The following is an 11,492-nucleotide window of genomic DNA, read 5'->3' on the forward strand; positions in this document are numbered from 1 at the left end:
CTTTCAATTATTTGAAGAGAAAACCGAAAAAATCTATTTTCGGTCTATAACAACTCTAACGAATCAAATCAGTTCATACTTTTATCCAATTTTACTTTTCGTTATTATACAAATATAATAATATATAATACAATAGTGATGGTATCGACAATTTTCGTTTTTACCAGCATCGAGTCTGTGAAGATGGCATTTTCTTTTTTTCAATTTGTTAAGTCGCTGAATTAGACATACATTCTTCATTAACCTACAGGATATAGCACTATTTGCACTTGATTATGCATTGTTTTGACCTTTTTCTATATCGAACTGATTTCGTGAGCTTTTAAATCATCTCTCCTTATTTGTCCTTGCGCTTATTATGCATATCATATAAATTACAGAAAGAATTACTTAGATTCCAATACGGTGCATGAGAAAACAATACTAAATTTTTGACAAAATAATATCGCGTATTTTATTGAATTATATTATGTAAAGCATAATAAAACAAACATTTTTCGCTCGAAAAATTTCAGATATCAAAGTTGATGTTTATTTTTTTAAATCGTCAAATTTAAGATTTTTGTTTAACTACTAATGCTGATTTTGGATAAGTCTTAAACTTAAATTTGAAAACTCGACGCTCGCTATCAAAGGTCTGAGCATTTTGAATGCAATTCAAAAATATTTCCCGTTTAAATCATACAAATATTAATTAATAAATAAAAATAAGGTGCTCATTTTCTGACCGAACTTTTTTTCTATAGTTTTAGCATCATCAAAATTGTGTACCATCTTTTTTATACAATTCTCAAAATTTATTTCAAATGCTATAGCAATACACCCTTATCATTTAATTAAATTATTAATTTTTTTTGACATAATCTCGTTTCTTATCAAAATAACTTATGTGCTAATTTTAATCCAGATCTCATATTCTTATCATTATATCAATACCGCACTTTTCTATCAAAATTATTTGAAAGGAATTCATCATTTTTTATGACTGCAGAACTCGAGAGTGTAGACATTCCTTCAAACGCCGTACAGCAAATCGAACTCCAAAGTTTACTCAATGGACTCAACGCTAGTAACGTTGAAGACATGGCTGGTCAGATACTTAATTCCTCTTTTATCAAGAGCTCAGCAATGAAATACGAGCTTTGTTCAGAGTTAAAGATCATCCATCGTATCAGACCATTATTAACACCCTGCTTCTCAAAGCTAATTAAACTGTTGTCCGAAAAAATGCCTCGCTTCGATGTTGTTTCACATGTATTCGAAGCAGAGCGTCCAATCTTCCATCCAGATATCATTTTAATGCACCAATGCTTCCAGGATGGCATAATTTCCTCTGATTTTGTTGTCAATTTTCACAAGCATTTACTTAACCGAACAATACCTTTTGCCCTTTACTTTGCTCCTTACATTAAGTACTTTGATGACTACATTCTTTCAAAGAAGACATGCAACGACGATCGTTTCCAAGAAGTTTTCAAGAACTACAGTATTTATCGCGAAAACGACTTCGCCTTACTTCGTAACTACATTGAGTATGGCTGGAAAATAAATTCCCTTGGTTTTTACCTTAAATACGATGACGCCGAAAACTTCATCTACAAACACAATGACATGAGGATCGATCTCAATACCACATTGTACTCCCCATTCGAACACATCCTCGATGGTCAAACTTCCATTATAAACCTTGCAGCTCTGTATGGTTCTGTCTCCATCTTCAAGTACCTCATTGTTTCTTATGTAGCATTACCAAAAGACCTTACAGAGTTCGCTGTAATCGGCGGCAACTACGAAATCATCAGAATCTGCACACAATCAGGTTTAGATTTCTCATCCGCAATTACAGCAGCAGTTGAGTATCACAGGAACGATATTCTCAACTGGCTAACAGTCCAAGGCATTGCTGCTTCTACATTTTACTCAAGCGTCATGAAGGACAACTTATTGGCCTTGATTTATTTCATTTCTCAAGGTTTCAGCGTTGACTTCAACGAGAACGAGTGGTCCACACCATTACACATGGCAGTTACATACGGATCTAGCGCTGTCATCGATTTCTTGATCTCATCCGGCTGTGATTGGAAGGCCGTAGATGAGAATGGCTGGAGACCACTCGATCTCGCTGACTCTGAGTATCAGAAGCACTTTATCAACGACTGCATCAATCGCGAACTTTTGGCATAGCCAAATTGTTTCATCTTATATTGTTTTTTTGAATTATTTTTATTCAATTAGTTATAATTCCAATAACAAAAAAATTGAAAAAAATAAAAATGTTCATATATGTGTAATTGTAAAACATTTTTAAACAACAAGGCATCAACATATATAAGATAGATTCCTTTGGACATCTATGAGTTCTTCAATCTATTAACAATGAAGTTTTTGTCTTTAGAATCCCTTGTTATCATGTGTCAAAAAACTCTCTTTATTAAACATCACTCAAGCTTTATATCCCAATTTTCTATGAAAAAAGTTAATAGTTTTGATCGGGAAAGAGTTATTATAAATCACTACCTAGTACTTCATATAACTTTTATACCTTTTTGTTATTAAAATAAAGATATGTTGATATTATTGCAGCATGTCAGAGAGTGGTATGTGGACTCTTAAATTATAGCATACTTCAAGTGAATGTATTTTGCCAAATGGATAGTTTAACAAGAAATTACATAGTACAACATGTGTATACATGAACTATAGTATTTAGCGGATACTTTATCATTGAATGAAATCAAAACAATATGAGGAAAATAAAGATGATTTTCAGTCTTCTGAGTTTGAGTATGCTTTTGCATTTCCAAAGTAGGATGAGAAATAGTTATCGAATTTAGACAAATAATGAATTGTACATCAAAACAACATAAAATATTTTATTACATTAATTTCCTTTTAAAGTGAAAAAATAAGGAGGATTGAGGTTAATTTTAACAAATCAATCTCAATTATATACAATTTGTATAGTTAACAAAACAAGAAAATTGTCACATGGTCTAATCAAAATTAGATCCAGACATATCCTGGTCTTTGTCTGCAAGCATTCGCAGCATGATATGTTCAAGTGCTTCAACAGTGATTGTATATCCATTTATCCCCAACTCTTTAACGTTTTCATCCATAAATTTTAACAATTTTGGAATTTCGTCACAAACAGGGATCATTATTGACTCAGACATCTCATAGTCTAAAACAGCATTTGGAACTATTTTCTGAATGAAATTCAAGACTTCTTCTGCTTTATCAACAATTTGCGTTTCATTATCCATCAAAAACTTCAGTCTGTAGCCGCATTTGTATCTTGCTCGTAACTCTGAAGGTGTTCCCATGAAAATTATTTTTCCTTCGTCCATCACGAAAACTCTACTTGCAACACTTTCTCCTTCTTCCAGACTATGGCTTGCAATTATCGTTGTAGTGTTCACGAAATAAGAAGCCATCTTCCAAAGAAGCTGTCTTTCGTAAGCATCAACTCCAGACGTAGGTTCATCCAAGATTACTAAAGAAGGTGCTCCGATGTATGCCATAGCAACAGAAACACATCTTTTCTGGCCGCCAGAGAGATTTTTCGGATCACTAAATAACAAATCATCAATATTAAGTTTTGATGTTATATAATCTATATGATCTTGGATCTTTTCATTACTAGCTCCTCTCAATCGACCAAAAAACTCAAGATGCTCCTTCACAGTCAATCCTTCAGCAAAAACATTTTCTTGGTAACAGAAGCCAGTACATTTCTGGAGATCAACGAAATCAGCATTGAATCCATTAACCTTAAGTTTTCCTTCATCACAAGGAATGGCTCCTGTTAATGAAGATAATAATGTTGTTTTTCCGCTTCCGTTTGGGCCAATGATCAAAATTTTTTCTCCACTGCCTATAGCAAAGTCAAGGGAATCAATAGCTTTTATAACTCTCTTTCCTTTGTATACTTTTGTTAGGTGAGAGACAGAAAGAAAGGGGGTATCACCACAATTTGCAGGTGCCATATCTTTTCTTGATTTCCAAAATCGTTTCCAAGCTGTCAAGGAGAACATTTTTGTTATTCCTATCTCAGGAATACCCCACTCCTTAGGAGATATTAAAATTAAGAACACAAGAATCGTAAAATAACAAATTATTTGAATAACCAAAGCAATAATAAGAGTTTTGTTCGAATGTGATATATATGGGTGTCTAGGATCTAAATTTGTCTATCCCATGTTTGAAAAATAACTCTGTACCGTACAAGCCGGAAATAATAAATCTAAGTTTTCATATTTGAATCCAGGAAGAAGATCAAAGGCCCATCCAGCTTCAATCATAAGTAAATAGTAGATTGTAAGCAGTCCAAACTTTTTTGGAGTGTTAAAAAGCGGAACAAAGCAAATTCCAACGAAATATATAGCAAAAGAAGCCAGAAGTAAGAATAAATACAACTCTCCAAATTTTACATTTGCAATTTTGTATGCATCATGTGTTGTTTCCAAAATTGCAAAAATAAAAGATGAAACAGCACAAAAACAAAGATCTATTAACACAAAACCTGTCCAGAGAATGATATCACTAATACCTGATGTATTCATCAGTACTAATGTCTTGTTATGCATCCAATTACTTAGAATATCAAAATTACTTACCATATAAAAGAAATAAACAGATGCAAATAAAACAACTTCCCATATGAATTTATGACGAATTTTATAGCCTTGAAATGAATAAATAGATGCCTTTGCACCAATTTTGTTTTGGATTTTTGAAATTTTTTCTAGAAAGATAAAGTGATTGCTGGAAACTGTTGTGATATTGATCTTTTTAAAATTATCTGATGAGCTAATGTCAAATGTATCCTTAATATTTAAAAATTTAGTTGAATTTCTATAACAAATTAGCTCTGGATGATTGTTTTCATATGATATATTACCAATAAGACTGTTATCATATGAATCCGGTCGAATTGTAATTGATTTTGATTGAGGATAATCATTGATTGATGAATACTGAGAAAATGAATAGTTTTGTGATGGAATAATCTTAACATGCTTCATATCAACGATATTTGCAAAGATGAGAGAAACTGAAATGTAGAAAAGAGGGTAATACTGATATGACTTCATGCGCATCTGAATGACTATCCTCATCCAGCATCTAAAGGAGTTAACCAGGGTGATCTTACCCAAATCTTTACTATGCATCATTAAAGATCGTTGCATTTCATTCAATTAGCGATCGTAAAAATCAACTGATCCAATTTTTTCCGAGGTTAATAAATAATTCAAAATCCCTCAACTTTTCAGAAGATTGAGAATACTCTCAATTTTTTTGAATCAGGAGACTAACAATTCCAAAAGGTTAATTGTTTGATTTCAAATCTTTAATCACAAGACTCTTTGTATATCTTTACTATTGCGCCATTTTTTTTCCAGCTTTCGGAATTAAAATCAAGGTGTTTTTGAATTATTGAGACAAAATTACTTCATGACACATCTGCAAAAGTATCAATGGGTTATATGAATGTAGTTTTGTATTATAGAAATAACAATCTCTCAAGCAAGTTTGCAACATAAAACTTTTCACCAGTTCTCTCGAATAAATGAGTTAAAGATAGTTGTTCTCAGATCCAGCTGTTCATTTTGGGATCATATGAATTATGGAAAAAACCTAAAGATACTAGACTATTTATGCATTATTACCCAATCTGCACTACATTTTGCAGTACATTTCATGAACATATCCAATGAAAAAATGATTTTTTTTCCGGCCAAAATTTCAATTTTCCATATAAATTCGCATATTTTGATTGTTTTTTATTGACAATATTTTTTTTATCATATATCATTGATGTCGCATCGATATCAGAAGCATTAACTATCACAGTGGATAGTAGTATATGGATTACGCTATTGTGATATGCTGGGCTGTATTTTTTCCATGTTTCAAAAAAGTTGTTCAGAAATTGAACTCATTTTAAAATTTTAAGATCAAATGTTACGGTTTATGAAACACACAGTAATTTTAATATGAAAGTCAAAAAATCGGGAATGAAATACAATAATTCAAAATAACATTTTATTAATCGTTTCTAATTCATCAAAGTTCAGCTCAAAATGAATAAACTTGAAGGGTCCATACTATTTGTCTTAATAAGGTCAAGCAAATGAAGTGTTCCAATGAAGCCAGAATATTGCATTCCCAACAGGTCAGGATAACTGCTACTGTCATTGAGGGAATCCATTACTATATTATTGTATTCAACTTTAGACTGAAATTCAACTGGAGAAGACTTTTGCTCGTGATTTTGTATCATCTTCATCATAAATTCATCGGGTTGGATACCAAGATCTCTTGGGAATTTCTTTGAAATAAGCTGGTATCTATATCTGCATTGAACATCTGTTCTTCCAACCAAAACATTTGAAACTTTGGTCCATGAATGATCTCCAAATTGCTGCACGGATGAAATAAGAAGAGAATCTTCTTCTTGAGACCATTGACTCTTATTAATTAATGGACAGAGAGATCTGTTCCACCTCTGTGTGCATTGACTTCTTGTTCTTCCACTTCCGACATATGAAGAAACAGCCTTAAAATTATTCAGACCGAATTTATGAATTCCAGTGATTAGCCTTATGTCTTCAGTAGAAGACCAGAACGTGAAATTCTTGGATTTAGAATTAGAATTTTTGTAATACGAGGGGTTATGGGATCCATATTCATCCATCATACTCTTAAGGCTAGATATAGGGGCAGACGTGCCACATGCACCCTTACATTTGTCTAAAGCATTTTCATACGAAAATTGCTTTGTGATGAATCCATAGAGTACAGTCCTTACAGCCTGCTGGCATTCTACAGCAACATTCCTGATCAAGTTCTCGATAAAATGTTTGAGAATGTTTTGTGTTACTTAGCTCTTTTTGTGAAGGAATTGAAAAAAGAAATTGAATAAAAATTATAGCTTTGAAAAAATAATGGCATATTAATCAGTATCATGATCACTTTATAATTAAATCTTGTTATTGATGACATTTTTTATTTTTCTATGATTCGTGTTTAAATAATATCGAGATATATGCATGCATAATAACTATGAATCAGATTTAATTAATAATTGCTTTATCAAAATTCTATATGAATATTAAATTGACATGTTTACTTCGATGTTGTAAACAGAAATTCATCAAAAGTGACACCTCAGAAAAGCTAAAATATTGAATTTTTGGAACTTTTGATAGAGCACGTTTTTAAATATTAATTAAAGTAAATGTATATTTTGTAAAGATTCTTTTTAATAAAAAAATAAAATTTTGAAGAAGAACACAAAATCTTCTGAAAAATAATATCACATAAACTCATATTATTTTCTAATATATAACTATTTTATATAAAAATCAAATTCAATGATCTTAAAAGCGAAGGATAAACCTCAAAATTTACGAATATAATGAGTGGGAATATAATGCTTATCTATCATAAAACCATATGAAATATCAATTTTTGCTTTACGCCTAATTTTTGACGACAATTAGCAAAAAATGTTAAGGGTATAGTCCACTAAAAATTTTTAAGTTTTGACAATGAAAATAAGCTCTGTGACCATGTAAATATATATCTATGCAAAACGAGAGGTTATGCCATATTTTTTTTAGTTATCAAATTTTCCTTTTTTTGAGAGAAGTCTCTCAATAATTTGAGAAGAATCTTTGATATAAAGAGATACACATTTGTAGAACGAAGTAAGTGTTTTCCAAACATTTTATATGTTCATCCTGTATAACAATATAAAGCTGCATAGTGCCATCTTGTGCGTTTGCTATTTTATGTACTTTTCATTGAAATAATCCCTCTTCTTGGGTGATTTTAACAGTCAACTCAATTTTAAAATAAAGATTTCATCAAAATGATTTCGAAATTCGGATATTGATTATATAAATAGCACTGTTAACATATTTTGGATGAGTAAAAAATACCTTGTTTTGTATGCATTTAGTACACCTTTATTTTTGATTAAAACTATAAAATTTTTATTCCTTATATAATAAATAGTATATGTTACATAAACATGAAATTCAATAGCATTCAATTTTGGATTTTTTAGATTTGGTAAATTTTAGAAGAAATAAAATCAGCAATCAAAATAAAGAAACTTTTTTTGTATCTTCTATGATTACCTTTTGGTACTAAATTTTGCATTAATAAGTAAATTATCTGTATTATTCTGTGAGCACAAGCCCTCAGTTATGCTGGTAGTGAATGATGAATCGTCATTTTGCGAAGAGAACGCGATTATTAAGGTAATTTTGAGAATTGTCTTGAATTATTTAAAATTAAAGTTAATTGAATAGGTAGGATAACTAGCCTTTGCTAAATTTGTATAATTTGACCTTATTCTAGTTGGATCTGAGAATATTTTGCTGAAATAATAAATTATATCGCCGATTTATGAAAATTTCTCTGATGGGACCGACTCGCTGAAACGTATTAGTGTTAATGGTAACTTGTCTGAATTTTCAAATTTTTTTCGAAATCCAAAAAATCACAAACAAAAGCATCAAAATTAGATTTGCATTTAAGGTTTTCATTTTTTTTGGAAAATAAAAATATTTTTTCCCCAATAAAGTTTTTTTTACTTTTGAGAGGAATAGAAACGTTATTTTGGAATTTTGAAACGACAGAAATGTTCCATTTTTAATGTAGATTCTAAAATGGGGTCAAATTTTTGATTGAACCGTTATCCATTGAAAAACCTCGATTTTAAAATGTTATTCCAAAATATTCATCTAATGATATAGTATATATTTATTAATTATTACTTTTTATTCAATTTTCACTTTTGGCGGGATTTCATTTTTTTGTTGTTGTATGGGCCATATTGTTCACCCAAAACGGAAAACAAAGGCAATGCATAACATTTTACTCCACGAACGTCGTCGACTCTCAGCGCGACAGATGCTTGGTGCTTGCATAATGACCGGAATGCCATATACAAAAGGTGCTCGCTTTCTTTCTCTTTGTGGAACTAAGCCCCCTGTGAAGAGTGGTGTCATGAGACAACAGAGATTTTGTGACGATAAGATTAGAAGACTTAAAAGTATTTCCCTAATGCTGTCGAGAAAGTCCTTCAGTGGTTACTTATCCATTGATGCAAGATGGACGCACAGGCGAAACTCGCCAAGTTGTACAGTAACTGCGCTCGATGCTGTCACAAAAAGAGTTCTTGCATGCGTGAACATCAACCATATTGGTGGAAACAGACAGCATGCTCAGTATTCCGGAGCTTCCAACAATATGGAAAGTGCTGGAACTCGAATCATCTTGAAGCAATTAAAGAAATACAATATCTTGAAAGATGTTAAAGAGATTATTAAAGACCGAGATAACAAAAGTGTCTCTGTCTTTAAAGAATTTGGCGTCTCTCATCTTGAAAGATTCGATCCAGGTCATGTATCAAAAAATATCTCAAAAGATTTTACAAAGTTCTCAGCTTCTCATAAGACAGTTGAAGTTTTCAACGACAAGACTCAGAAGATTGAAAAAATAGAGAGACCTTTCTGGGGTCTGAATGCAAGCCTAAGTATGTGGCTTTGGTCATGTTTTGCCGAAGAAAATATTGACAAACGTACGAAAATGTGGGAGAATTGTGTCTACCATTACGTAGGCAATCATTCTTTTTGCGAACCGCACAATTACAAATGCTTTGAATGGCAAAAAGGTGTCAATTCGATCCAACTTCAATTCATGCTCTATGACTGGGTTCACAAATGGACACCCATAGTTTCCAAAGTTTCTTCCATTGGATCTACCTGCATGAATGAAGCGTTTAACTCCAAAATTGCATGCTATTTGGACAAATCAAGAGCCTGGAAGAACATTAACATTAGAGTTAACGTTGCAATCTTAGAATGGAATGATCCAGAGCATTTTCTCGGAGATATACAAAAAGCATTACATCTTCCCCCACTTCCAGAAGATTGTGTCAAATCATTTGAAGAGAATTGTTACTCCAAAATGATATTGAAACAAAAAACTGTTACAAAAGGTTCTAAAAAACAGAACAAATACAAAAAATCCATTCAGAGTGTACCAGGAGGAGATTATCAAGTTTTCAAGTCCGAATGGGAATCAGAAGACGAAGACATTGATGACTTTGATTAACGAAAATTACATTTTGTTTATTGTTTTTGTTTTTAATTAAATTATTATTATGCTCATTTTCTTATTTTGATTTTTTCTCATTATGATATAAATAATTTATTAATGCATTTATCCAATAATTATGCTATGATATTTTTATGCCATATTTCATTTCTCTTATATTTGATAATCTGGTAAAATATAGTTCAGACTATAATCATTTTAGATTATTGATATATTTATATAGGTTAGAATAAAATTAGTTTCATTTTCTACTTTTATTTTGAATTAATAATTTATAATATCAAATATTATGGCGTAACCTCTCCTTTAAAATATAGATATATATAGGCCTATAGAGTTTATTGGCACTCTCAAAACTCTAGAATTTTGAGTTTACTATACCCTTAAATGTTAACACTCAGTCCATTTGAATATGAAAAATAAAATTGACTTTGATTAAATGTTTTTATTTATCATGCAATTCTTCTTGCGACCAAAGATTTGAATAAAAGTTCAAAAAATAAGATAGCTTAAAAAATAATATACGGTAGTGTTTACCAATAGATGAATAGTATATAAATTCTATTAAAATGGATTTGATCCAAAAAAATATAAAACCAAAAATAATTGTTATAATTTAAATGAAGAAGTAATTTAAAACGATTTTATTTATGATCAAATTTTATATATTTTTTTGGATCAAATCCATTTTAATAGAATTTATTAGGGCTGTACAAAATCGAGAAAAACATTGCCGTGCGGTAATATAGGGTCAAAAAAATCGCGCCTCGGCGGCTCCGCCGCCTCGGCACTATTAAGTGCGCATTATATTTAATATGTCCTTCTTTTTTTTCTTTTTTCTTCTTCTTCTTTTCCTTTCCTTCTTCCTCTCCTTTCTCTTCTTTCCTTCTCCTTCTCTTTTTACAACAACGTCGAAGATCTTCGAATTTGATTGTTGGAAAAGCATCTATTTCAGATAAAGGATGCCTTTCTCACAGTCAACATACGAGAGTCCTGGCTGAAAAGTTCTCAAAAAGCCTGAGATGGTAATTCTCTGATCACTCATAGCTGGGCAGGTAGTCATTGCTGACAATACCTGTCTTTATGCATGCACGCTTTCATGTATATGGGTTTACACTATCAATTCGCAAAGTTGTTCCGAATTCTTCCAAAATGGAAGGACCCGAAACAACTTTGCTTGTTAACGATACAGACGCATTACTTTGCATTGATACTGTGCTGAGTTGTGTAGAAAGTTTGATTAGAGTTGTTTTGTTCTGGTATCTCTCATCTTCTGATGAGAGAAATCAAAGCAACACAACTCTAATGAGTTTGTTTTCACTCATTTGTATGTAGGTTTTTAGTTCGATTGGAGC

At 31.4% G+C, this 11,492-nt stretch overlaps 4 protein-coding genes across 4 annotated transcripts, besides 6 other annotated features; 2 read left to right on the forward strand and 2 right to left on the reverse strand.

The window, feature by feature from the left end:
• Nucleotides 1-51: part of a mobile genetic element that runs on past the window's edge.
• Nucleotides 52-981: 930 nt separating this feature from the next.
• TVAGG3_0698000 (Ankyrin repeat family) lies at nucleotides 982-2,184 on the forward strand (the record flags this gene model as incomplete). Its single annotated transcript, XM_001299966.1, has 1 exon — nucleotides 982-2,184. The coding sequence occupies one exon, from the start codon at nucleotides 982-984 to the stop codon at nucleotides 2,182-2,184; it is 1,203 nt and encodes a 400-aa protein (XP_001299967.1).
• Nucleotides 2,185-2,581: 397 nt separating this feature from the next.
• Nucleotides 2,582-2,612: a mobile genetic element.
• Nucleotides 2,613-2,993: 381 nt separating this feature from the next.
• TVAGG3_0698020 (ATPase activity, coupled to transmembrane movement of substances) lies at nucleotides 2,994-4,037 on the reverse strand (the record flags this gene model as incomplete). Its single annotated transcript, XM_001299967.1, has 1 exon — nucleotides 2,994-4,037. One exon carries the CDS (start codon nucleotides 4,035-4,037, stop codon nucleotides 2,994-2,996), a length of 1,044 nt encoding a protein of 347 aa, XP_001299968.1.
• A 2,031-nt stretch (nucleotides 4,038-6,068) lies between these two features.
• Nucleotides 6,069-6,879, reverse strand: TVAGG3_0698030 (RNA polymerase II transcription regulator recruiting protein; the record flags this gene model as incomplete). The annotated part of the gene is made up of 1 exon (XM_001299968.1): nucleotides 6,077-6,700. The coding sequence occupies one exon, from the start codon at nucleotides 6,698-6,700 to the stop codon at nucleotides 6,077-6,079; it is 624 nt and encodes a 207-aa protein (XP_001299969.1).
• A 261-nt stretch (nucleotides 6,880-7,140) lies between these two features.
• Nucleotides 7,141-7,178: a mobile genetic element.
• Nucleotides 7,179-7,521: 343 nt separating this feature from the next.
• Nucleotides 7,522-10,520: a mobile genetic element.
• Nucleotides 8,842-10,134, forward strand: TVAGG3_0698060 (uncharacterized protein; the record flags this gene model as incomplete). The annotated part of the gene is made up of 1 exon (XM_001293843.2): nucleotides 8,842-10,134. One exon carries the CDS (start codon nucleotides 8,842-8,844, stop codon nucleotides 10,132-10,134), a length of 1,293 nt encoding a protein of 430 aa, XP_001293844.2.
• Nucleotides 10,521-10,889: 369 nt separating the features above from the next.
• Nucleotides 10,890-11,039: a mobile genetic element.
• Nucleotides 11,040-11,371: 332 nt separating this feature from the next.
• Nucleotides 11,372-11,492: part of a mobile genetic element that runs on past the window's edge.

The sequence above is a fragment of the Trichomonas vaginalis genome, chromosome III (assembly GCF_026262505.1).
Source record: "Trichomonas vaginalis G3 chromosome III, whole genome shotgun sequence".
NCBI classification, from domain to species: Eukaryota; Parabasalia; order Trichomonadida; family Trichomonadidae; genus Trichomonas; species Trichomonas vaginalis.